Below are 27,139 nucleotides of genomic sequence, written 5' to 3'. Positions count from 1 at the left end.
AGGAACAGGTCCTCTGCCTGAGTCAGATGACAGGAGATTAAGGGATGGCAGATAGTCCATACAAACTGGGATGTCACTTTGGTAAGGGTGGAAAAGGCATTGATACAAAGGGATTGAATTAAGTGGAAAAAATGATTAAGTAACAATTAGTATTAAAATATGAATAATTACATACTGTTATTATACATGATATCTCTAAGACTGTATGATATCGTGACCTGCTATGTCTCTGGGAGAGAAATTAGGGGAGCAGAGGACAGGGATGGGAGCGAGACTTGTTTTCACTATATATGTGTTTGAACCCTGTATTACTTAATACATTTTAAATTAACTAATACAATTGAAAGTCTAGACAATTAGAATAAAGGAGATAGCTCGTTGTCTTTAAATTAGTTAAAATATGTATACCCTGAAGAAGTGTATTCCTGAATTCTAAAATGATCTGTAGATGTGATCACAGAACCTCTCCTGGGAGTCCCTGAGAAATGACAGACCTGCAGAAAGCAGAGGAAAGGGAAATATCCTTATTTCAAAAGAAGTAAAAAGATGGCCTCTAAAATTAAACTGGACATTTAGGCACCAAACTGCAGGAAAACTGAAGAATAAAATGTAAATAAATAGTGGTAATGACTACCAGTCAGCTTCGATTCTCCTGGAACAAGTTATATCAAACTAAATTAAAAAAAAATTGAATTCTTAAATAAGAATGTGTAGAAAGTGTTTCTGTATTTCAGTAAAGCATTTAAAAAATTTTCCCATGCTGTTTTTTGGACAAAAATATAAAAAGTGGATTCTTTCACACAAAAGCATTTACTAACTGGTTGAAAATCATGTAAAGTGTTTATTAATTGATCATTATGGATCTGGAAGGAGGTTCCTAGTGGTATCAAAGTCAGATTTCTTGCAGGCCCTCATCTGTTCAATGACTTAACTGGGAACTATAGAACATACTGAACAAATTAATGGATAGACAGAAAACTAGGAGGTGGTGTTAATATGTTAGGCTCTTTAGAACCAATTTTTGACTGGCAGGAGCAAATTCTACCAGATGAAATGTAAGGAGGACAAAATAAAACTGCATTTAGGGGAAAATAAAAATTAATTATCCAAATATTTGATGAGGAGACTTGGGTTTCCAGTAATACTTGAAAAAAAAATACTTGAACAGTTCAATTAAAAAGTGGGGACAAAGTTAGATTAATTAGGTAGCCATGATGACTGTGTCATGGAATTTAGTAATCTTACAGAAGAATCAGCTGTCACCTTACAAACTGTGTTGCAAAAGTTTATTTTTAAAGAATTAAATATGTGGTATTAGAGACTATTTTATAAAAAACCACAATATAGATGGTTAGGCTTCAAAGCCATCCCATGAGAACATGTCAATTTAAGTGGAAGAATTAGTTTTACTGAGAAGCCCCAGCTCTGCAACTTGGAGACAGGGAGTCATGCGTTACTATAGGGAGATGGAAAATTTTTCTCTTTAATGTTTGTGAGTAAATGGTCACATCAAAGCAAATTTAGGAAATGGCTGAAGTTTCTCATTGGCCTCTCTGCACATGTCCCTGATCTAATAATCCTCCTTTTTTGATGCTGGGATACAACTAAAGTACAATATGGTGTGTGCTATAACAGGGACATGCACGGGATATCAGATGGAGAGCTATGAACTAGTTTATACTATTACATGACTGAATGTGTGTCCCCCATGACTTTTCACAGTGAACTGAATTTAAAAAAAGAAATGCTTGTTAAAGTAAGTGAGTTTAAAATTGATACAAGTTCAATTTCAAGGAAGAAATAAAGTAAAATGAAGAAAATTCAGGCATTGTGGAAAAAGACAGAGTGGGGAGAAGGGATGGATCCACATGTGGTGCATTTGCCCAGCCTTAAAGACTATCCCTGGAGACATCTATTACTGCTGCCAAAGGATTTGTTTTTTTTTCCCTTTGATTCTCAAAACTGCCTCCAATCCTGCACCTTTCCCACTTCATACATAAAGCCATCTCTGTTGGATAAAGTTCAAAAGTGGCAACAGGCCCTGGCTGGTTGGCTCAGCGGTAGACCATTTGGCCCAGCATGTGGAAGTCCCAGGTTCGATTCCCGGCCAGGGCACACAGGAGAAGCACCCATCTGCTTCTCCACCCTACCTCCTCTCTTTTCTCTCTATCTCTTGCTTCCCCTCCCTCAGCCAAGGCTCCATTGGAGCAAAGTTGACCCGGGTGCTGAGGACAGCTCCATGGCCTCTACCTCAGGTGCTAGAATGGCTCCTGCCACAGCGGAGCAATAGCTCAGATGGGCAGAGCATTGCCCCCTGGTGGGCAGGCTGGGTGGATCCTGGTCAGGCGCATGCAGGAACCTGTCTGTCTGCCACATCCCCTTCTCTCTTTGAAAAAATATAAAAAATAAATAAATAAAAAGGAAGTGGCAACATAAGGAGAAGAACTTTATGAAAGTAATCACTGGCATCTAATGGTATAGTGAGCATCTCATCATTTCTGTTCATATAAGCCCAGTACATTGTTGAAATGAAGAAAATTATAAAAGTATTTTTGAATTGTCTGGGAGGTAATCCTTAATGCTTAAGATTTTATGGATTATAAAATGTAAATGCCTTGGAATGTAATACTCACAAGTTAATAGAATTTTTGCTTTGGATTTACATTGTGGTATTGCTACAAGAGATTGGTAACAATTTGTCAGACTTTGACCTTGCTTTAACTTCATTTGCAAAATTCTTCAATTATCTGCCTATTATTGTCCTGATTTACAATAAATCAGGATTATTACATCCAAGAAACCCAGAAGGGTTTTTTATAAGAAACAGCATTAGTCAAAGAATAATAATTACATATAGCCAAGGTTCTTTAAGGACCTGCTTGCTTATTATTTCATATTTTTTGACATGGCGAAATGAACTCAACAACTTTCTTAATATGTATTAAAGACAGGATTACACAATTAGCAGATAATTTGGCCAAATTAGGTTTGTCTTTTATCTCTTGGCTGGAAAACACTCTTTGAGCAGGATTACATATGATGTGCATGATTTTTACTTTCCTTGCCTTTTATTCTGGTGCTCAATGTAGCTTTGAAAACCAATTGCAAATTTTGCAGTGAAAGGACATGTTTTTAAAGATTGTGAAGGTCTTATTTTAGCTCATAACAGTGTCCTCTACTTCTTGTCCTAGAGATGAAAGAACAAAGCAATATAAACAACCTTGACTTAATTTATACATAGATAGTACCTGTCATGAAAGGGGTAACAAGTAAACCCTATAGAGAGTACACATTTAATAGAACCCTGATGGTTATGGAACTGAAGGATATATTTTATTGTATAGATTGGTTTAGGACTGTACAGATATGTCACCATGGGGATATCCTATCTGTCAGTCTAGGTTTTCCTGTGTTAGAGGAAATCAAACTGGTAGATGGAATGACTGGAAAAAACAAAATCAAAAAGAAAAACTAACCAAAATTTTTTTTGTCAGTCCTACAAATGCATTTAAAAGAAACCATTTTGCAATAGTGTTGAGAACCTTTCTTAGAGCCTATCTCCTCCATTTCAGATTAATAGCTGATAAAAGAAATTATGTTTCTACTTTAGAAAGGAATTAAACCCAGGAAAGAGAAGCAAGACAGTAAAAGGTTGAACCATAAAAATTTGTGTCTTTAATATTGATGTATTATAGGTAATAATAGTAATTTATATTTTCATTAGAAGAAATATCTAAGTGATTTTTTTTACTTACTACAACTTAAATAATACTTTTAAATGCAAAAATAGCTTTTAAAACATAAAAAATTTGGAAAGTAAAGAGATTTAGTTTTTATTCAATAATGTGCCACATTTCAGAAAGTGTACTCTGCCTTTGCAATCAACAATGCTATTTATCTAAAACCCTCAACATTTACAGTAGTTTTTGGTAGATGAATAAGTAATAGAGTTGCTTGAAAAAATGGATAGAGTAATCCTAGGACACTCAACACATAAATTATCTTTTTCTCACAAATTGCTTATTGTTATTTCCTGAGTTGACTAGAAAAAGGTTTGATACTATACACAAAAAAATTTCTATGCATTAGTGTTTTTAGTAATAGAGTCAACTTTGGAATATGTAATTTTACATAAAGGCTTTAATAAATTATTAAATTTGCCATAAGTGAGACTTTCAGAATAATTCCTTTTGTTTTAAATATCAAACTTTGCTACAGACACTGATTATGATTATCTGAGAATATATACAATAACACATTTATGGATCCAGAAAAAGAATCCAGTAGAGTGGGAGAGGTTAAAGAGCAAAGAGATGATGATTTTATAGAATTAGGCCTTTGGAGTTGAAAAAGGCTAGGAAGAGAATGCGGATAGACTTCCAGGGAAGGAACTGGGAAGGAACATTGGTGCTACACTGAGATTCAGATATCTGCTAGGGGTTGAAGGCAGGGGCAGAGGAAAAACAATAATCTTTTCTCCTAGAGTCACTGAGATTGAGAGGAACATTAAAGGGATTGATTCCCTTTCATGGATAAGAGAGACAACATAAAAATGTGTCCTCATTGAGGACACATGATTTATTCACTCATCCATCCATCCACCCATTCATCCATCCATCCATCCATCTATACATCCATCATGTGTCCATTCAAGGGGCCAATCAGCAAATTAAAGAGGAAACAAGCATGTGCCTTTATATCTACAATAATAAGTAGGGAAACTAAAGTAAAAGTAACATTTTCTATTTCTTTTTTTGTTTTAGCATTTATGGGTATCATAGGGATTATTAAGATACTTTTTAGGGGAAGATTCTTATGTTCTCTTAGCCTAAAACAGGAAACTATAGAAAAAAATAGGTAATAGCTAAGTAGGAAGATTTTTGAATTGATAGTAATACACATTTCTATAGATTAAATTTATTTAAAATTTTTGAGGATTACCTTTTTTTAAAATATAATTTGTTTAATTGTAAATTTATATAATTTTTAAAATTAAATTTATCAATGATTTCTCAGAGGCTTTTTCTCTCTATTTTATTTTTAATTTAATTTAATTTAATTTAATTTAATTATTTTTTATTAAGTGAGAGGCGGGGAGCCAGAGACACAGACTCCCACATGAGCCCCAACCGGGATCTACCTGGCAAGCCCCCTGCCAGTGATGCTCTGCCCATCTGGGGCCACTGCTTCTTTGCTTAGCAATCGAGCTATTTTAGTGGCTGAGGTGAGACCATGGAGCCATTATCAGCCCCAAGGGCCAACTTGCTCAAATCATTGAGGCATGACTACAGTTGAGGGAGAGAGAGAGAAAGAGAAGGAAGAGGTGTAGGAGTAGAGAAGCAGATGGCTGCTTCTCTTGTGTGTCCTGATGGGGAATTGAACCTGGGACTTCCACACACTGAGCAGATGTTCTACTGCTGAGCCAACTGGCCAGGGCTTTCTTCTCTCTTTCTATAATAACTATGCCAATTTATATTAGTTTCTTTTCTGTCTTGAAAGTAAACTGTCTCCAACTTTCTTCTCCAGTCAAAACTCTCAAATAATACCTAAAACAAGTAGAGATGTATCACATGTCTTACAAAGTCCTACCTGGCTTCTCATCTGGGTAATCATTCATAAGAACAGGGAAAACATGGTCTCTGGCTGCATCAAGCTATAATTTCATGGAAATTAAAGAATTTGAGTACTGTAAGATATAGCTCACAAATTTGGACATTTTTTTTTCACTAAAGACTCCTGATCAAATGCAAACCCACCTGGACTAAGTTATTATTTTAGTCATGAGCATGCAAGTATAGATCAATTTACTAGAGGACCTAAGTTTAGACAGCATGACTTCTAAGAGCACTTGGAGAGTGTCTCATGTCTCTGTTGGTGGATTCCACACCTTGTTCCTTGGAGGGCTACAACTGATATGAGATATAAGTTCTAAAATCACATATAATCTATGATTTTAATTAGTAGTTTTTTTAGAATGTATTTTTTTAAATTACTAAATATATTTTGTTTTTGTGCACAGGCAGCATGTCAGCTGAAACACCAGTCAGACTGAACATTGATCCTCAGGATCTGCAAGTCCAGACATTCACTGTCGAGAAGCTACTGGAGCCTCTCATAATCCAGGTATTGATAGCACAGAAATCACAATGTTTAGAAACTGCAGAAGAACCAAAAAATGTGGAAAAAATAGATTATGAACCAAGGGAAGATTTGATATGTATAGAATGACTATGCCATCTAAAATTGTCCTTTACAGTATTGTTAAAATGTAAAAAGTATGTATCTAGTAACAACAACAATAATGATAATAATAAAATTCTGAAATCTCCCCATTCTCTTTTAAAAGCAACAATAGTAATAATATGTATATGTAGTTTTAAAAGTACCTATACATATATTACTTTATTTAATAGTCATAAAAACTGAGTGAAGCAGGCAGTATCATTAAAACCATCCTTATGTAGATGAGGAGACTGAACCTAGAGAATTTTGGTGACTTGGCCTAAGGTACATGGTGGCTTATTTGTCAATTGTAGGAAAATGATTTTTATTTATTCCTTTTATTTTATTTTTTTCAGAGACAGAGAGAGAGTCAAAGAGAGGGATAAATAGGGACAGACAGACAGGAACAGAGAGAGACGAGAAGCATCAATCATTAGTTTTTCATTGCGACACCTTAGTTGTTCATTGATTGCTTTCTCTTATGTGCCTTGACCATGGGGCTACAGCAGACCGAGTAACCCCTTGCTGGAGCCAGTGACCTTGGGACCAAGCTGGTGAGCTTTGTTCAAACCAGATGCGCCTGCACTCAAGCTGGTGACCTCAGGATCTTGAACCTGGGTCCTCCTCATCCCAGCCTGATGCTCTATCCACTGTGCCACTGCCTGGTCAGACAGGAAAATGATTTTTAAAATACTAGATTGTATGAGAAAATCAGCTATTGTATTTAGGGAATTCTGTGATAAAGTCTTTCATAAAATGAACAATCCTTTGATAGTATGTTGAATGATTCTCTGACTTATTTATTATGTAAGTCTACTTTATTTACTGGATTTTTTCTTAAAGCAGAGCTTGAAGAAACTTTTTACTACGGTATAAATTTATTTGTCCTTAACCCAACATTTGTGAGAGAATCCCCCTTTGGCTTACCTTACATCATACCTTCTAAGACAAATTGTCCCTTTTTCTAAGGCTGTGATGCATTCAAGGGTTTCTTAGGTGAGAAGCTACACAAACTTTATTTCTGATATTTAAAATTGTTCTGCTTATCTTCTCTGTGGAGTGGATGGTGGGGAGGGGAATAGCTATGAGAAAAGACTTTATACATGTTTTACGTAGCACAAGTAGGTGTCTGTTACTGGAAGTACAATTCAAAACATGCCTCACTGATGATAGCTTAATCATGAACTTGGGCAGTCTTAACCACACTAGTATCTGGTATGAATTGATAGTAGATGGCCGTGGAGATTTCATGAAAGTTCCTATCTTAGCTGCCCACTGAATAGCCTCATGTTAAAAAGAAGAAAACTTATTGTTTTTCTGATAAAGTTCACTGAAGTAACTGGAAAAGCAAACAAAACAAAACAAACAAAACAAAACAAAGAGAATAAAAAAGCCACTCACAATTTTCCCACCAAGAGGTAAATATTAATGTTTTGATGTATTTACTTATAGTACAGTAAAATTATGAGTTATGTTTATTATCTTCTTAGTACTTTGGAATATTAAATAGTACATATATACACATATTATAAATAAAAATTATGTAAACAAGGCAGAGTACTGTATATGCAGGTTTTACTTGCTCTTTCATTGAAAATAATATTGTGAAAAATTTTCATTTTTATAAGCATGATTTAATAAAATTTATGGTTTTTTGAGAGTTATAGCACAAGCCTTATTTATTTTTTATCATTATAAGTTTTTATTAGATTGTTTGGGGAGTTTCAGAAAGATCTTTTAAATAAAGTCTGTATTATACTACATACACACATATGTGATATACTACTGAAATCATATTATCAATAGATAAATATAATTTTAAATTGAATTTATTGGGGTATAGGTTCAGATGTGAAACTTAATGAAACATCATCTGCACACTGCATTGTGCCCCATTGCCCTAAGCAGAGTCACTTTCATCCCCATTTACCCCCACCCCTCGCCTGCCTGCACCTTCCCCCCAACCCCCTTTCCCTCTGGCTGTCACCACGCTGTTGTCTGTGTCTGTGTGTTTTATGTGTGTATGTGTGTGTTTGCTTAATCCCTTCACCTTTTATCATCCAGTTCCCCAATTATCTATCATATGGTTGTACCATAGTTTTTTAAGTAGCCTCTCATTTTTGGACATTTAGTTGTTTCTATTTTTTACTATTATAAAAAATATGCTGAACATCATTGTATATAATTTGTGTCATTAGTTTGAATTGTTTCTCTAGTATTAGTTACTAAGTGTAAAAGTAAGTGGCCAAGATATGAGAATTTTTATGCTTTTTTCACATATATCATCAAGTCTTTGAGGGAAAGTTTTAAAATGAATTGTCATAAGACACTTAAGATTTTGTTCTTATAAAATTACTAGGTGTGAGTGGGGAAATAACCTTCATTTTGGAGATGGCTGTAAGGGCAGTTACATTAATGCTATTTTATAGCTCTCATTTGTTCCATAACAGTGATCATTAGAGTTGGCCACTAAGACTCGCTAATAACAAAGGCCGCTGACATATTGCTCATGAATAGAGAAAGTATCATTATGGAAAAACTATACTTTTTAATGCCAACTGAAACCAATAGGTGTTTTGCTTTAGTCAAGTACATTGATACAGCAGTCAACAGAGAGTATTCTAACCAAATTCACACTGAAGTGTTCTTCACAGTTTTTGTGTATTTTCTGATGTGTCTAATAACTATTATAATAATCTATTAACATTTATTGAGTCTATGTAGAAATTAAAAGGATGAAAATGACCTGAAGTAACTTTATTTGATTGGAAAGAAATTTCTATTTAATCAAAAGTATAATTATGCTAATTTTAGAGGTGTTTCTTTTTTTTTTATACTCAGCACCCAGGGCTGATGCTGGAACCAACTGAGCCACTGGCTGCGAGAGGGGAAAAGAGAGAGAAGAGGGAGAAGAAGAGGAAGAGAAGCAGATGATCGCTTCTCCTGTGTGCCCTAACTAGGGATCGAACCCAGGAAATCCATATGCTAGAGTCCAGGGGTCGGGAACCTATGGCTAGCGAACCAGATGTGGCTTTTTTGATGACTGCATCTGGCTTACAGACAAATCTTTAATAAAAAAAAATAATAACATTAAAAATATAAAACATTCTCATGTATTTCAATCCATTCATTTCTTACCACTCATGTTCATGGTTTTGGGTGGCTGGAGCCAATCACAGCTGTTCTCCAGGACAACTCCAAATTTTTATTGGATGATGTATAACATACATGGGTCATTGTATGGCTCTCATGGAATTACATTTTTTTAATTTATTTTTTAATTTAATTAATTGTGTTTACATAGATTCTAGGGTCACCCTGAATGCATTCCCCCTCCCCCCTATTCCCCTCAACATCTCTCTTGCCCCCTCCCTATAGTGCCCTCCCCCTTCCCTTCAGGTTTATCTCATCTTATCATCCCCTTTCCCTCTGTCCTCTTTTCCTCTGGTCCCTTTGATCCCTCCTCTGTCTCAATTCCATTCCTCAGTTCTCATTATTCCTTGGATTCTCAAATGAGTGAGGTCATATGATATTTTTTTTCTCTGCCTGGCTTATTTCACTCAACATAATAGTTTCCAGGTCCCTCCATATTGTTGCAAAAGGTAATATTTCCTTCTTTTTCATAGCCTCATAGCATTCTGTTGTATATATGTACCACAGATTTTTAATCCACTTGTCCATTGATGGACACTTGGGCTGTTTCCAGATCTTTGCTATTGTGAACAATCCTGCCATAAACATGGGGGTGCATTTCTTTTTTTCAGTTGGTGATATGGTGTCCTTGGAATATATTCTTATAAGTGGGATGGCTGGACCAAAGAGTAGGCAGATGCACAGTCTCCCAGCTCATGGAATTACATTTTAAAATATGTGGTGTTCATGGCTCTCTTAGCCAAAATGGTTCCTGACCCCTGTGCTAGACTGATGCTTTGTCCACTGAGCAAAACAGCCAGGGCCAAAGCATAATTCATTAACTATTTATTTTTAAAATTTTCTTAAAAATTTTGATTTTAGTGAGAAGAGAGAGAAAGAAGGGGTGGGAAGAAGAGCAGGAAGCATCAAATCATAGTAGATAGTAGTTGGTTGTTGTATGTGTCTTGACCAGGCAAGCCCCGGGTTTTGAACGGGTGACTTCAGCATGCCAGGTTGCTGCTTTATCCACTGCACCACCACAGGCCAGGCTAGAGGGCTTTTAATGGGGTGTCTGGATTCAGACTTTTCATGACCTATAAGTTGATGAGTTAGGGAAAGAGAAATCAGTACTTACTTTAAGCCAGATAGTTAGTTCTTAGTTACAAGTATGTATAATTGCTAATTTTATCTTCCATAAGATTATTTAATGTTTTTGAAAATGATTATTGATTTCATAAGGTGGTTCTATTTTACCAATGTTCCAGTTAGAAAAAACATTTCTAGATCTTATAATATTCAAGTCAATTTAAATTAAAATATTAATAATTTATAGAATATTTATTATATACAGAAACTATCTAATAAAGGAGAATTCTAGTATTACAAAATTATTTGGAAATACTCTTTATTTTCATTATAATGGGATTCTCATTATTAAAAACTGGTGCATTTGAACCTGAAGATGGCAGCAGAGTAGGCAGATGCATAGACTCCCAGCTCACACCACCAAACTGGATTATAAACTAATTTATGAACAATCAGCATGAAAAACCAAATCTGGACTATAAGGACAGCTCTCAAAAACCAAGAAGCAAAGGAGAAGCCACAACAAACCTGATAGGGAGAGCCTGAATCTCCCCTGCTTACAGGAACAGAGGGAGGGTGAGGCTGAGAGCCCAGAAGGGATTTCACTCCAAGGAAAAGAGCAGTAAATACTGCTCACAGCCACTTGCCTGGTGACCAGGGTACGAGGTGTGTTGAAAGGTCCAGCTTGTCTTCCAAAAAGAAAGGAGAGAGAGAGAGAGAGAGAGAGAGAGAGAGAGAGGCAGATGGTTAGGGGCAGAGGAATGCAGGGGATGACCTGAAAAGCTGACCCATTCAGTGCTGGAGGCAGCCATAGCTGGGGGAGAGGCTGATCCTTCCACAAAACAAAAGTCAAAGTGCTTCCAGAGCACAGATCTCCAGACATCTCTCCAGCTCCAATCAGCACAACAAGGCACAGCTGAAAACAAGAAGTAGGGAGGAGGGGCAGTAACTCAGGTCTCCATGGAGATCTGAGATACACCTCCCCCTACTGAAGCTGAGAAAGCAACCCACCCCCAGAGAGATTAACTGGCAGAAGAAGACTTCAGAGTCTCAGGTTACACCCACCATATTCCTGGATACAGTTTCAAATAAGCCCCCTGCTGAGATCAGCAAACAAGAGAATCACCTGTTAAGAAATCAAACAAATCAAGACTTCTAAGCAGCCCAAATCTGAATGTGGATTACAAATAATAGCTGAAGCCAACCCAAGAAGACCTAGAAATAACACAATGGAAAACTGGAGGCAGACAACACCAAGCCTAGACTCAACCAGCTCTACAAACAAAACATCCAAACACACAGATATAATGAGAGACAGAGAACTGTAATCCAAATGAAACCACAAGAGAAACATCCAGGAAATGAACTGAGTGATATGGAAATAACCAAACTTCCAGATGCGGAGTTCAAAATAATGATTGTAAGGATGCTTAGGGATCTTAGAACAACAATGGATGGTCATTACAAACACCTAAATAAAGAAATAGCAAGTATAAAAAAAGATATTGAAATATTAAAAAAGAATCAGTTGAAGATGACAAATACAATATCAGAAATGAAGACCACAATGGAAGGAATTAAAAACAGGATGGATAGAGCTGAAGATTGAATCAGAGAGTTGGAGGACAACTGGAATGAAGGCATGAAAGCAGAGAAGAAAAAAGAAAAGAGACTCAAAAAGTCTGAGGAAACTCTTAGAGAGCTATGACAACATAAAGAGAAATAACATCTGCATCATAGGGGTTCCTGAAGAAGAAGAGAAAGAACAAGGGATAGAGACTTTGATCAATCATGTAATAGCTGAAAACTTCCCTATATTAATGCAGGAGAAACTCTCCCAAGTTCATGAAGCACAGAGAACTCCATTAAAGAGAAACCCAAAGAAACCTACACCAAGACACATCATAATTAAAATACCAAAGCTAAGTGATAAAGAGAAAATATTAAAAGCTGCTAGAGAAAAAAAGGCTATCATCTACAAAGGAGAGCCCATAAGGATGACATCCGACTTCTCAACAGAAACACTTGAGGCCAGAAGGGAATGGCAAGAAATATTCAAAGTAATGCAGAACAAGAACCTACAACCAAGACTACTTTATCCAGCAAGGCTATCATTTAAAATTGAAGGAGAAATAAAAAGTTTCCCAGACAAAAAAAATCTCAAGGAATTCATTACAACCAAACCAATGCTGCTGGAAATGTTAAGGAGCATGGTGTAAACAGATCAAAGTGGGAAAAGAACATAGCAAAAGAGGAATACAGTTTTAAAGAATAAAATGGCAATAAACTACATGTCAATAATAACCTTAAATGTAAATGGATTAAATGATCCAATCAAAAGACAGGGTAGCTGCATGGATAAGAAAACAGGACCTATACATATGCTGGCTACAAGAGACACACCTTAAAACAACAGATGCACATAGACTGAAGGTAAAAGGATGGAAAAAACATTTCATACAAATGAAATGAAAAAAAAGGTAGCAATACTTATATCAGACAAAATGGACTTTAAAACAAAGAATATAGTAAGAGATAAAGAAGGCCACTACATAATAATAAATGGAACAATCCAACAGGAAGATATAACTATTATAAATATCTACACACCTAATATAAGAGCACCTAAATATATAAAGCAGACTTCGATGGATATAAAGGGTGAAGTCAACAGCAATACTATAATAGTAGGGGATTTTAATACCTCACAAGCATCACTAGATAGAGCCTCAAGAAAGAAAATTAACAAAGAAACAGCAGACTTAAAGAACACCCTAGATCAACTCGATTTAATAGACATCTTCAGAACCCTTCACCCTAAAGCAGCGATTATACATTCTTTTCAAGTGCTCATGGTACATTCTCTAGGATAGACCACAATTTAGGGCACAAAAGTGGTCTCAACAAATTTAAGAAGATTGAAATCATATCAAGCATTTTCTCAGATCACAATGGTATGAAACTAGAAATCAACCACAACAGAAAAGGTAAAAAATTCTCAAACACATGGAAACTAAATAGCAGGTTGTTAAATAATGAATGGATTAAGAATGAGATCAAAGAAGAAATAAAAAAATTCTTAGAAACGAATGACAATGGCATACAACAACTCAAAATTTATGGGACACAGCGAAAGCAGTACTGAGAGGGAATTTCATAGCACTACAGGTATATTTTAAGAAGCTAGAAAAACCTCAAATAAACAACTTAACCCTGCATCTAAAAGAACTAGAAAAATAACAGCAAGTAAAGCCCAGAGCTAGTAGAAGGAAGGAAATAATAAAGATCAGAGCAGAAATAAATGACATAGAGGCTAAAGAAACAATACAGAGGATCAATGAAACTAGGAACTGGTTCTTTGAAAAGGTAAACAAGATCGATGAACCTTTAACTAGTCTCACCAAGAAAAAAAGAGAGAGGACTCAAATAAATAAAATTAGAAATGAGAGTGGAGAAATAACAACTGATACAACAGAAATACAAAATATTGTAAGAAAATACTATGAAGAACTGTATGCCAAAAACCTAGACAACCTAGATGAAATGGATGGACAAATATCTTGAAACATACAATCTTCCAAAAATCAATCTGGAAGAATCAGAAAACCAAAACAGACTGATTACACCAAATGAGATTGAAACAGTTATCAAAAAACTCCCAACAAAGAAAAGTCCTGGGCCAGATGGCTTCACAAGTGAATTCTACCAAATATTCAAAGAAGAATGAACTCCTATCCTTGTCAAGCTATTTCAAAAAATTCAAGAGGAAGGAAGACTTCCAAGCTCCTTTTATGAGGTGAGCATAATTCTGATTCCAAAACCAGGCAAAGACAACACAAAGAAAGAAAATTATAGGCCAATATCCCTGATGAATATATATGCTAAAATCCTCAACAAATTATTAGCAAACTGGATCCAACAATATATGGAAAAAATCATACATCATGATCAACTAGGATTTATTTTGGGGAGGCAAGGCTGGTACAATATTCGCAAAACAATCAATGTGATTCATCACATAAACAAAGGAAGGAGAAAAACCACATGATAATTTCAATAGATGCAGAAAAAACATTTGATAAAATTCAGCACCCATTCATGATCAAAACTCTCAACAAAGTGGGAGTACAGGGAACATACCTCAACATGATAAAAGCCATCTATGACAAACCCACAGCCAACATCATACTCAATGGGCAAAAATGAAAAGCAATCCCCTTAAGATCAGGAACAAGGCAGAGGTGCCCCCTTTTACCACTCTTATTCAACATAGTCCTGGAAGTCCTAGCCACAACAATCAGACAAGAAGAAGAAATAAAAGGCATTCAAGTTGGAAAAGAAGAAGTAAAGCTATCATTATTTGCTGATGATATGATATTTTATATAGAAAGCCTTAAAGTCTCAGTTCAAAAACTACTGGACCTAATAAATGAATTCAGCAAATTGGCAGGATATAAAATTAATACTCAGAAATCAGAGGCATTTTTATACACCAACAATGAACAATCAGAAAGAGAAATTAAGGAAACAATCCCCTTCACTATTACAACCAAAAAAACAAAGTACCTAGGAGTACATTTAACCAAGGAGACTAAAGACTTGTACTCAGAAAATTATAAAACATTGATAAAAGAAATCATAGAAGATACAAACAAGTGGAAGCATATACCGTGTTCATGGTTAGGAAGAATAAAAATCATTAAAATGTCTATATTGCCCAAAGCAATTTATAAATTCAATGCAATACTAATTAAAATATCAATGACTTACTTTAAAGATATAAATCACATATTCCAAAAATTTATATGGAACCAAAAGAGAACACAAATAACCTCAGGAATCTTAAAAAAGAAGAATAAAGTGGGAGGTATCATACTTCCTGATATCGTTATACTACAAGGCCATTGTACTCAAACAGCCTGGTACTGGCATAAGAACAGGCACATAGATCAATGGAACAGAATGAAGAACCCAGAAATAAGCCCACAGCTCTATGGACAACTGATATTTGACAAAGGAGGTAAGGGCATATAATGGAGTAAAGACAGCCTCTTTAATAAATGGTGTCGGGAAGATTGGACAGCTACCTGCAAAAAAATGAAACTAGACCACCAACTTTCACCATTCACAAAAATAAACTCAAAATGGATAAAAGGCTTAAATGTAAGCCGTGGAACCATAAGCATCTTAGAAGAAAACATAGGCAGTTAGCTCTCCGACATCTCTCGCAGCGATATATTTGCTGATTTATCTCCACGGGCAAGTGAAATAAAAGACAGGATAAACAAATGGGACTATATCAAACTAAAAAGCTTTTGCACAGCTAAAGACAATAAGAACAGAATAAAAAGACAAACTATACAATGGGAGAACATATTTGACAGTACGTCTGATAAGGGGTAAATAACCAAAATTTATAAAGAACTTGTAAATCTCTACACCAGGAAGACAAACAATCCAATCAAAAAATGGGAAGAGAAATGAATAGACACTTCTCCAAAGAAGACATACAGATGGCCAATAGGCATACAAAAAAATGCTCAACATCACTAATCATTAGAGAAATGCAAATTAAAACCACAATTAGATATCACCTCACACTGGTCAGAATGGCGCTCCTCAACAAAACAACACAGACTAAGTGCTGGCAAGGATGTGGAGAAAAGGGAACCCTCCTGCACTGCTGGTGGGAATGCAGACTGGTGCAGCCTCTGTGGAAAACAGTATGGAGATTCCTCAAAAAATGGAAAATCGAACTGCCTTTTGACTCAGCTATCCCACTTTTCAGAATATACCCCAAGAACACCATAGAACAGTTCCAGAAGGAGAAATGCACCCTCATGTTTATTGAAGCATTGTTCACAATAGCGAAGATCTGGAAACAGCCCAAGTGTCCATCAGAGGACAAGTGGATTAAAAAGCTTTGGTACATATATACTATGGAATACTACTCAGCCATAAGAAATGATGACATCAGATCATTTACAATAACATGGATGGACCTTGATAACATTATACGGAGTGAAATAAGGAAACCAGAAAAAACTGAAAACTATATGAATCCATATAGATGGGACGTAAGAATGAGACTCAGAGACACGGACAAGAATGTGATGGTAACAGGGGTGGGGAGGGGGTGAGGAAAGAGAGTGGGAGTGGGGGGAGGGGAGGGGCACAAAGAAAACACCAGATAGAAGGTGACGGAAGACAATTTGACTTTTGGTGAGGGGTATGCAGCATAATCAAATGTCAAAATAATCTGGAGATGTTTTCTCGGAATATATGTACCCTGATTTATCAATGTCACTTCATTAAAATTAATAAAAATAAGATAAAAAAACTGGTGCATTTTAAAGACAAAGTTATTAATTTAAAGTAGCTGAATTTTTTGTGTTTGTTGCATAACCATTTTGTATCTATCACTTTGATAATGTAACACTTATCAGTCCAAGTAAAAACAACTTCATCAGGTTATTTTAAAGGTGTTTTGTCTAGTCACATTGTTTTCCAAAGAGCGTTTAATTTGTAATAGTTACATGGTTTATTTTAAGTATGTAATATAGTCTTTAATTATATTGGAAACCGTTCCAACAGAAGGTCATGATCTTTAAACTCATAGTGCCACCAGATAAAGTTATCAATTTAGTAGCCCCATTAAAAAAATTCTCACTTTTCCTCATTATTTATCTTCATTTTATATTCCTTTGCTTTTAATGTTCCACAGATATTACTTACCACCTCTGTGTATAACTCAAAGTCAAAGTTACATTTTAATTTTTGGAGTAATTGGTCATGGATATTATTATGTCACTCTGACTTCTAAATTCATTTATTTGTAAATCTTTATTCTGCTCTTCTTATAGTTACCAGAGCCTTTCCCGCCAAACTTGATTTATCTTTAATCTATTTTTTTTTCTCTTGGGAAGGTAAATCATTAGGTCATTCTGTAGGGATGTTTGGCCTGGGATATATTTCAGTCATTCGCTTTCATTTTCTCTGTGTGATAACTTACACAGTTGCATCCTTCTGTAATAAATTTCTCCAAAGGATCAGAAACATTTTTTTCTCAGCAATTACATTTTTATGATTGCAACTGTAGATATCTGCATTTTATCACTTTCAAGATCCATGTTTGGCAATGCAGTGTACAAAGTCTATTTATGCAGAATTACGACAAAAAGAATTTACAACTCTATGTTGTATGCACTCTGAAGGAGATAGATGCAACTTCTAGATCATGCTATAGTCATTATACAATGGACTCAATGGAAATGTATATAATCTTATTTGTCACAAAATATAATTTGCTATGTGTCAGATTTATGTTGAATGAAAGCTAAAATAATTGACTTATTTAAAATCCTGTAAGATAAAAACAATAACAAACTCCTTATGTTATCTTCTATGAAGTTTTTTTTTCTTTTTTGGCAGAGGCTCAAATGTATTTTCTGATGTTAATATAGCCCATGTTTTCAAGAGATAACTACAGAATTGGATCAATAGTGATAAACATTATTCCTCCAGCACTTGCTCCTAATCCTTTTTTTTTTTTTTTTTTTTTTGTATTTTTCTGAAGCTGGAAACGGGGAGAGACAGACAGACTCCCGCATGCGCCCAACCGGGATCCACCCGGCACGCCCACCAGGGGGCGACGCTCTGCCCACCAGGGGGGGGGGTGCTCTGCCCCTCCGGGGCATCGCTCTGTCACGACCAGAGCCACTCCAGTGCCCAGGGCAGAGGCCAAGGAGCCATCCCCAGCGCCCGGGGCCATCTTTGCTCCAATGGAGCCTCGGCTGCGGGAGGGGAAGAGAGAGACAGAGAGGAAGGAGAGGGGGAGGGGTGGAGAAGCAAATGGGTGCTTCTCCTGTGTGCCCTGGCCCGGAATCGAACCCGGGACTTCTGCACGCCAGGCCGACGCTCTACCACTGAGCCAACCGGCCAGGGCTGCTCCTAATTCTTATAGTCCCTACTTAGTACAGGCACTCCGGGACCTGGGCTAACACAGACTCCATCGCAACATTTACTTCCACTGTTGTTGTAACAGGGTTAAGAGAATGAATCATACAAGGGCCACTCAAATGTTCAACCAGATGTGTCATATGTCGTTCCACTCACACTGCTTTTGTTAAAACAAGTAATGCAGTCAATGTGGATACTAGATGTGTGACTCTACCCTGTTCCCAGGTGAATGGCTATATTTGTGAACAGCCCCAGTAACTGTTACTTTCCCATTGCCTTCTATTTAGGGTTTTTTTTTGCTAATCATTTGCTGTCAAGTCACGTTTCCATCCTGATCACAGCTGACTTTATCAGTGTGAGCAACTCACTTATTGACACTAAGTTATAGGTGGGCAATAGCCTGTGAGTCAATCTGGCATGAGAACTCTGCCTCTGGCAATAATGTTGAATTGGTCCTATCACTGTCCACTTCAGGAACTTGACTACATATTCAGAGGTAAGCAGCTGGTACCTAAGGTTAGACAGTTTCATCCTGTGCAAAGCTAGAAGACACACAGAAAGAAGTAGAGACATGGGAAAGTTCTAGTGAAGCAGTTTTCAAATTCAAGGCCACAGATTTCTGCTGTTGAATAACAATTTATTACCTACTCAGTAAGGTTTTAATGGATTATTTCAATTTCCAAACCACATTTTAATTTCCGAAATCTACTCTAGCCCCTGTGGGGTTTCACTTTTTCCAGTTTTCTTGAGCACTGGCCATGTAGGCTAGATGCTTGTCTTTTCTATGTAATCTGATTCCTTGGCTTCCTACCTCCTCATCAGTGGCTAAAAGTTCAGAAGACATTCCGTTTGCAGCAGCTATCTAGGGTTCTTGTAATTGCCTTGCTTACCTATGCTAGAATGGAATGTTTTCCTTATCTCCAGATTTTGGAGTATCTGATTTGTGACTTACTTGTACTGCCAAACCAGCCTATCGCCATGTTTTTCCATTTTACCTGACTTCACCTTGTTGATGGGGGACAGATGGTGACTGCCAATAATGGCCACTGTGAGACTGAAAGTGAACATGTCAAAGTAGCCATGACCCAAACGCCTCCAATACTGTGAATCATCAAGGTGGTGAAATGGCTCTTACAGTAGAGGGTAGAATGCCTTTCTTCCCAACTGTGCTTCACTCTGTCACAGGGTCCCAGTGAAGCAATGCTTGCACCAAGAGTTACACAAAATTCTTTATGAAAACAACCCCTTTCACCCTCTTGGCTAATCACTCCCCCTCTGTGTTAGAGTCAAATCCGGTCCAGGTGGCTTAATGGTGAATAATTAATCCTTACTCCTCCAAGCACCATATTTTTCTTTCCTCCCTGGCTCCTATGCAGAACCTCTCTGCCATACCCCACTCTCAACATAATTTCTTTCTCCTTTCCTTCAGTTGAGGGGAAAAAAAGCAATCATGCATATCAATTTATGCAAATAGATGTCTAAATACCCAAAGGGTTCATTTTCTACAGACAGATCTGATTGACTTTCAGGTAGCAGAAGAGGACATGCTTTGGCTTCTTAGCCTCCTAGAATATAATTTCCTTTGTTTCTTTCAGTAAAGAATTCATTCTGTTTGTGCTTTTTCCTTGTCATTTCTATAGGTCATTTTAAATGAGCATGATGTCATTTACTTATATTTCTTTGGCTTTATCTCCAAGGTTTTTCTTTCTTTCTTTCTTCTTTTTTTGTAGCCTTGTTGATTATTCTATTACTAGAATTTATAACAGAATTAATATAGAAAATTCCAAGGAAATCTCAAAGTCAAGTCTATGCACATATAGTGTTTTTGAAGATTATAAACAAATATTAAAATTTTGACTATAACCTTAACAAGTAACCTTAAAAGATAGTAAAATTAAATGTCTTTTAAATACTTATAGGCTCAAGACTTAATAAGTATAAAGATGTTATTTTTATAGTAAGTTGAAGAAATAAACTTAATTCTGTCTCAGTAATGTTATAAACCTTAAAGTGATTCAGTATAGTTGAGTTGATTCTAATCAAGTAAATTCTTCTATTTCTGCATTCTTTTATTGCCAGAAAACTGCTCCCATGGGAAAGTGGATAGGTTATAGTATTTCTGAGAAACAAATAGTTGAGGGAAAAAAAAGCCACTCTACAATTAAAATAAGGATGAGAAAAACCAATAACTAATTGATTAAAATAGTCTGAGTACTGTTGGAGTATGCATGGCTGAGCACACAGGGATGCCCACACCACCAGAACCTGGTACCTTGGCGATTAGCTGTGGGCAGATGCCAGTCTCTGCATGTGCTTCACCTGTTCTTAGCCTGCTTCCTAAACCTTTTATTTTTTAGGCTGTTTTTCTTTCTACTCATTCCAATATTGCTGCCCTGTTGTTCTGGGTCTGTTAATACTTTATCTTTCAATCCTAGCTCATCTTTTCCCCATGAATTTGAAATAATCTCACAAATCCTTCTAGTTTAGCTGTGGAATTAAGATCTTTCTCTTATAAAAGGATTAGAACTAGGTGGTATAGATGGGTAAGTCCAGATCCCCTTGCCTTTTGGGTGGAAAATTGCTAGATTGAAGAGAGCAATTGTGGTTCAGTTGTTTGAAAGGATAGAAGATTCCATGCCCCCCCCCCCTCCCGCCATGTGGTCATTTTTACTGCTTGAGGTATGATTCTAGCTTCATAGAAACCCTGGGCTGTTTCAGAATACCCACAGTGTCACAGGAGATGCTCCTGTAGCTTGACAACTTCATGAATCTAGACCATCAGTCTGTAAACTTTTTCTGTACAGTCCAGATAGTAAATAGTTCCAGCTTTGACAGCCATAGGGACTCTGTTACAGCAGCTCTGCTGCTGTAGTTTGGAAGCAGCCATAGGCAATATGTAAACAATTGGATCTGGTTGTTCTCCAATAAAACTGTATTTACAAGAAAAGTCAAGTGGTCAGATTTGTCCTCAGGGTACTTAATTTGTAGGCCCCTTCTCTAGACCATTTTCTCATGGAGATACTCTGCACTTACTGGTTAAGGAAGGGCAAGAAATGGGCACTATCCCACCCACAGTCAGGGAGCCCCTGTGAGATAAATTATGATGGAGTGTTTTGTGGCCACACCCTGTGAGAAACACAAAAGCCTCGTTTGGGAGGAGAGTGCTAACTAGGCAATTCAGAAAATTCCTGTTACTGCTGAGTTCCTGTTTTCAACTTGACGACACATTAAAATCACCTGGGGAGCTTTTAAAACTTCTGGTTCCCATGCCACACAGGAAACTCATTAAACAAGAATCTTTGGGAGTAGGATCAAGCAGTGATTTTACTTATTATTATTTGTTTTTATTTAAAATTTTCTTCCAAGCAGTAATTTTTTTTTTTTTAAGTGAGAGGAGGGGAGATGGAGAGACAGGCTCTCGCGTTGTACCCTTACTGGGATCCACCTGGCAACCCCCATCTGGGGCTGATGCTCGAATCAATCAAGCTAACCTCAGCGCCTGAGACCAATGCTCGGCCCAGTTGAGCCACTGGCTATGAGAGTGAAAAAGAAAGAGAAGGGGGAAAGGGAGAGCAAGGGGCAGCGGTGTTAGGCTTGCTTGCTGGTTCTCCACCTGCAAGCCCTTTGCCTGATTGGTAGTGAGCATGTGGCAGCGCCACGTGTGTATGCCCTATATAAGGCTATGGGTTCTTGCACTTGAGAGCGATTGGGGATTGTGGGTGGTGAATTGCCTGCCTGCCACTGTGAGGGGCCATTTTTGCTGTTTCTTTGCCTGAGAAGTGGGTTTCCCCTGCCTGTGTGTTTGTCTGCCGTTGTGAGACTTTATTAAATGGAATGGCCCAACACTTTCTGGCTCTGCAGTTTCTCTACCATCTGCCTGAATCCAATGTGAACCTGCCTGGCCTCAGCCACTGGCATTACAGGGAGGAAGAGAAGCATATGGTCACTTCTCATGTGTGCCCTGACCGGGGTTGAACCCCAGATGTTTACACACTGGGCTGATGTTCTATCCACCAAGAAAACCAGCCAGACCCAAGCAGTAATTTTAAAAGTCCCCAGGTGATTACAATATGGGACCTGCTGCCCTGGCCAGTTGGCTCAGTGGTAGAGTGTCGGCCCGGCATGTGGATGTCTCAGGTTCGATTCCCAGTCAGGGCGCACAGGAGAAGCAGATGGCTGCTTCTCTCTCTCTCCTTATCCTGCAGCCTTGGCTCAGTTGGTTTGAGCACATCAGCCCTGGGAGCTGAGGATGGCTCCATGGATTCTCTGCCTCAGGTACTAAAAATAACTCACTTGTTAGTGGCCCCAGATGGGCAGAGCATCAGCCCCAGACGGGGGTTGCCAGGTGGATTCAGGTTGGGGCACATGTGGGAATCTACCTCTCTATCTCCCCTCCTCTCACTTGGAAAAGAAGAACAACAACAATAATAGCAGCAACAAAACAATATGGGACCTGCTGTGATTATGTTAGCTAGTAGTAAGCCTGCTTATGCCTCTTGGCTAAGGCTTGATCTAGAATGGTGCCCCTTCTATGTCCTTTTTAATGAGATTGGGTGGTGCCAAATTGGAATAAGTTCATAAGAAATTTCTGGGGTAACCTCCTGCATCAAGTCTCTATAATATGCTCAGTTAATCCTTGTAGGTCCCAGTAGGATGATCAGTAGCAGATCCAGGAAAGATCCTATTGCTGCAAGGTCTTAGATCCATCTTCTGCATGTCTCCCTTACCCAGCAATCCACTACTATTCTACATCTATGGACTAGCTTAGGGGGCACTCAAAGGTTTTGGGTATGTGGTGTGATGTTATAATTTCTTATATATATTTCTGTTATATATTTAGTCTTCATCCACACTTTCTAGCTCACAGCTTCCCAAACTCTTGGAATTTCCTAATTGTTGAATACAATTGTAATGCTGGTGGCCGAGGCCAGGCAGGTCCACATTGGATTCAGGCAGATGGTAAAGAAACTGTAGAGCCAGAAAGTGTTAGGGCCATTCTGTTTAATAGAGTCTCACAACGGCGGACAAGCACACTGGCTGGGGAAAACCTCTTCTCTGGCACAGAAACAGCAAGAATGGTCCCTCACAGTGGCAGGCAATCCACCATCCACAATCCCCCATCTCTCTTGAGCGCAAGCATCCAGGTGCAGGGCTATGCACACGTGCCTCTGCCAGGTGCTTATGCACTAATCAAGCAAAGTGCTTGCAGCTGGTACGCCAGCAAGCAAGCCTAACACAGCTGCCCCACATTCCACCCTTTTAGGATCGCTTGCCTCATAATAGGTACATTACATATATACCAAAAATGACAATTACAAGGGTATCCTTCACAATGTCTTCCTGAGCACTTTGCCCAGGGAGTTAACTGGAGACTCTCCTCCAACTCCCCACCCCATGGTGCCAACAAGGCCACCCATTGTAGGTGGAGGTCCTGGACAGTCCAGGGCCATGTCCATTGAAAACAAAATTGTCCTTTGTGCATCTCTGCAACTAGGTAAGAGAAGCTTTCTGGTGTAGGAGGGCGTCCACTGGAGCTGTCCCCCTCATCAGGGTCTCTCGTACTATCCAAAGGCAGCATATCTATCCAACAAGGGAGCTGGTGCCCCCTTCTAGTTGCAGTCCAAGAGTCAACCCACAACAGACTGCCCAGCTGTCTGCACAAATCACCAAGGTAAAGGTCCATTATAGGTAACTAGGTTCATATAGGGCCTCAGGCCTTCCCCCTCAGCCCTGTAGTCATGGCATCTCTAAAGATGCTGCTCCAAGGAGGAGTATGTGTCAACAGTGGCCTACCTCTCCACCCCTGTTTCAGAGAGCATGATGCCATCTACCCCTGTGCCCTGCAATCACACCAAGCAGGATCTCAGAGGCTCAGTAAGTTTCTGCCTGAATTTCACCCCCAGCTCCATCAGCTCCATCCAGGTGCAGGGCCAGACTACAGAGTGCTCCACTACCTGGGGAAGGGGTTGTGCCTGTCCCTGAGGGACTCTTAGTGGCCAGGTCTTTACCTTCTTGGTGACCACTGGCCTGGCTCTAAGTCTGTGGACAGCGGTTGCAGCCCAAGCCTCCTCATTCTCAGAAGAGTCTGAAATGCCTAATCCCATTGATCCAGAGCTACTCCACTGGCAGGAATGCAGCTCCGTCTTCAGCACCCACTCAGGCTCCTGTGGCTGCCAGCTCTAGGCCTAAAGCTGAGACTGGAGCTGCTGAACCTGCAGTTATTTCTTCAATAGCCATCACTGCAAAGTTCGGCTTCCAGGGAAAAGTGCAACTTACAACCCCACAACTTCTTGTCCAGAGACTGCTCCAGTTCCAGGTGCCATTGGTGCTCAGCCTGCACCTTACACTGTAGCTCTCGGACTGGATCGGCCTCCCTTTCCAGCACTCGCTCCAGTTTACACCATCATTGGCGTTCAATATGCAGCTCATCCTGGAGTGTTTGACCTTGCTCAGCTTCTTGCACAGAGCTTTTGGTTTCTTTTCACAGGGCTGTATAAAACAGCCAGCCCACAGTTCCCAAAAGGACAGCCATGGGGAGCCATAACAACAACCAGACCTCTACCCGACCCGTCAAGGGTAGCTGTGGCTCCATACCCATCTGCTCCAAATTCTGCCCACTATGCCAGATGTAATGCTGATAGCCAAGGCCAAACATGTCCACATTGGATTTGGGCAGATGGTAAAGAAACTGTGGAGCCAGAAAGCATTAGGGCCATTCCGTTTAGTAGAGTCTCACAATGGCAGACAAGCACACAGACAGGGGAAAATCTCTTGTCTGGCACACAAACAGCAAGAATGGCCCCTCACAGTAGCGGGCAGGCAATCTACCATCCACAATCCGCCATCCCTCTTGAGTGCAAGCACCCATATCCTTATATAAGCTATGCATACGTGCCTCTGCCAGGTGCTTATACACTAATCACTGCAGCTGGTTGCAGTGGTACACCAGCGACCTAGCCTAACACAGCTGCTCCACAATGATAAAGGTGTCTTTTGTTGCATTAATGAGGTAACTTTTGGAAAGCACCAAAGGATGGGGCTGATTGTGATTAGACAGTTGAAACTTTCAGTCCCATCCCCTGACCTTTTGGTAGGGGAGAAAGGCTGAGGTTGACTTCAATCACCAATGGCCAATGATTTAATTAATTATACCTATGTAATAAAACCTCTATAAAAACCCAAAAAGACAGGGCTGAGAGAGCTTCTGGTTTCATAAACATTGGGAGAGTGGCATACTTAGATAGGGCATGAAAGCTCTGAGTTTGTCCAAAATATCTTTCCCTATGCATCTCTTCCATGTGGCTGTTCTTGAGCTATAGCCTTTATTTACCAGTGCTCTGGTAAATAAAATTTCTCTGAGTTTTGAGAGTTGCTCTAGCAAATTTATCACATCCGAGGAGGGATTTTGGGAACCTCGGGTTTACAGCCAGTTGGTCAGAAGCCCAGGTAACAACCTGAGCTGTGCAATGCTGGTTCTGTATCAGTCTGAACTGAATCCTGCCCACTACGCCAGGTGTAATGTAGATGGTTGAGGCCAGGCAGGTTCAGATTGGATTCAGGCAGACCACAGAAGAACCTTGGAGCTGAAAGGCATTGGGCCATTTCTGTTTATTGATTTCTCACAATGGCAAATGAGTGACAGGGGAAAACTGCTTCTTCCAGCAGGCAATTAACAGGGGAAAATAGCTCCTTGGGTAGCAGGAGAGGGATCAGGAAAATCACCCCCGAGGGCAAGTACCTGTAGCCTTATATAGGCTACACACACATGTGACTTTCTGCCATGTATTCATGCACTAATTATGCAAAGTGCTTGCAGCAGAAAACAAGCAAGAAAGCCTAATCACAGCTGTTTTCCCTCTGCTTGTGAGTAGTGTCTGAGGTGGGGGTGGCAGGGAGTCTTGTAGAACTAAACCCTTAACTTGTGGAATCTGATAATAGAATTGAGTTGAATTGTAGGACACATAGCTGGTGTCCTGAAAAGAGCTTTTTTGGTGTGGAATGCTCCCACCCCTGTACTCTGAAATGGGTTTGAGTCTAGGAACCTAGTCATATGGCACCCTTGGTTTTGGTGTACTTTGCTTGGGGTGGAGGAGGTAGTAGTGAGGGAAGAGATTCATACTGTACAAATCTGAAATTGTGGTTGGTGTTACATCACACAAAGAAGTTTACATTTACAATAACCTGCATCAGTGCTTCTCAGCCTTAGCTGTACAAGGCGCCTTTCAAGAAACTTATAGATACAAAAGATGGCAGCAGAGTAGGCGGACGCACAGACTCCCAGCTCTCAACACCAAACTGGAATACAAATCAATTTAGGAAAAATCAGCATGAAAAACCAACACTGAATTGCAAGAACAGCTCTCAAAAACCAAGGAGCAAAGAGGAAGACACAATAATCCTGGTAAGGAGTGCCTGAATCTCCTCTGCTTACAGGAACGGAAGGGGGGGGGGTGAGGCTGAGAGCCCAGAGAGGATTTCACAGAGGAAAAAGAGCAGAAACTACTGCTATCAGCCACTTACCTGGTGACCAGGGAGCAAGGTGGGTTGAAAAGACCAGCTTATCTCCCAAGTGGAAAGGACAGGGAGAGGGACAGACTGTAGGGGCTAAGGTATGCAAGAAACGAAATAAAAAAGCACCCATCAATAGATGACTGGATAAAGAAGATGTGGCACATATACACTATGGAATACTACTCAGCCATAAGAAATGATGACATCGGATCATTTATAGCAAAATGGT

General features: G+C 38.8%; 1 protein-coding gene across 4 annotated transcripts in view; it reads left to right on the top strand.

Moving 5' to 3' along the window:
• Positions 1–27,139, top strand: part of CTNNA3 (catenin alpha 3) — a 2,003,993-nt gene that overhangs the window by 95,884 nt on the left and 1,880,970 nt on the right. For all 4 annotated transcript variants that reach the window (XM_066349268.1, XM_066349266.1, XM_066349267.1 and 1 more), the window contains exon 2: positions 6,020–6,123. In XM_066349268.1, coding sequence (XP_066205365.1) covers positions 6,025–6,123 — 99 coding nt within the window. In that variant the 5' untranslated portion in view covers positions 6,020–6,024. The remainder of the gene's footprint in view (positions 1–6,019; positions 6,124–27,139) is intronic.

The sequence above is a fragment of the Saccopteryx leptura genome, chromosome 9 (assembly GCF_036850995.1).
Source record: "Saccopteryx leptura isolate mSacLep1 chromosome 9, mSacLep1_pri_phased_curated, whole genome shotgun sequence".
NCBI classification, from domain to species: domain Eukaryota; kingdom Metazoa; phylum Chordata; class Mammalia; order Chiroptera; family Emballonuridae; genus Saccopteryx; species Saccopteryx leptura.
This window is presented reverse-complemented; position numbering and strand designations above follow the sequence as displayed.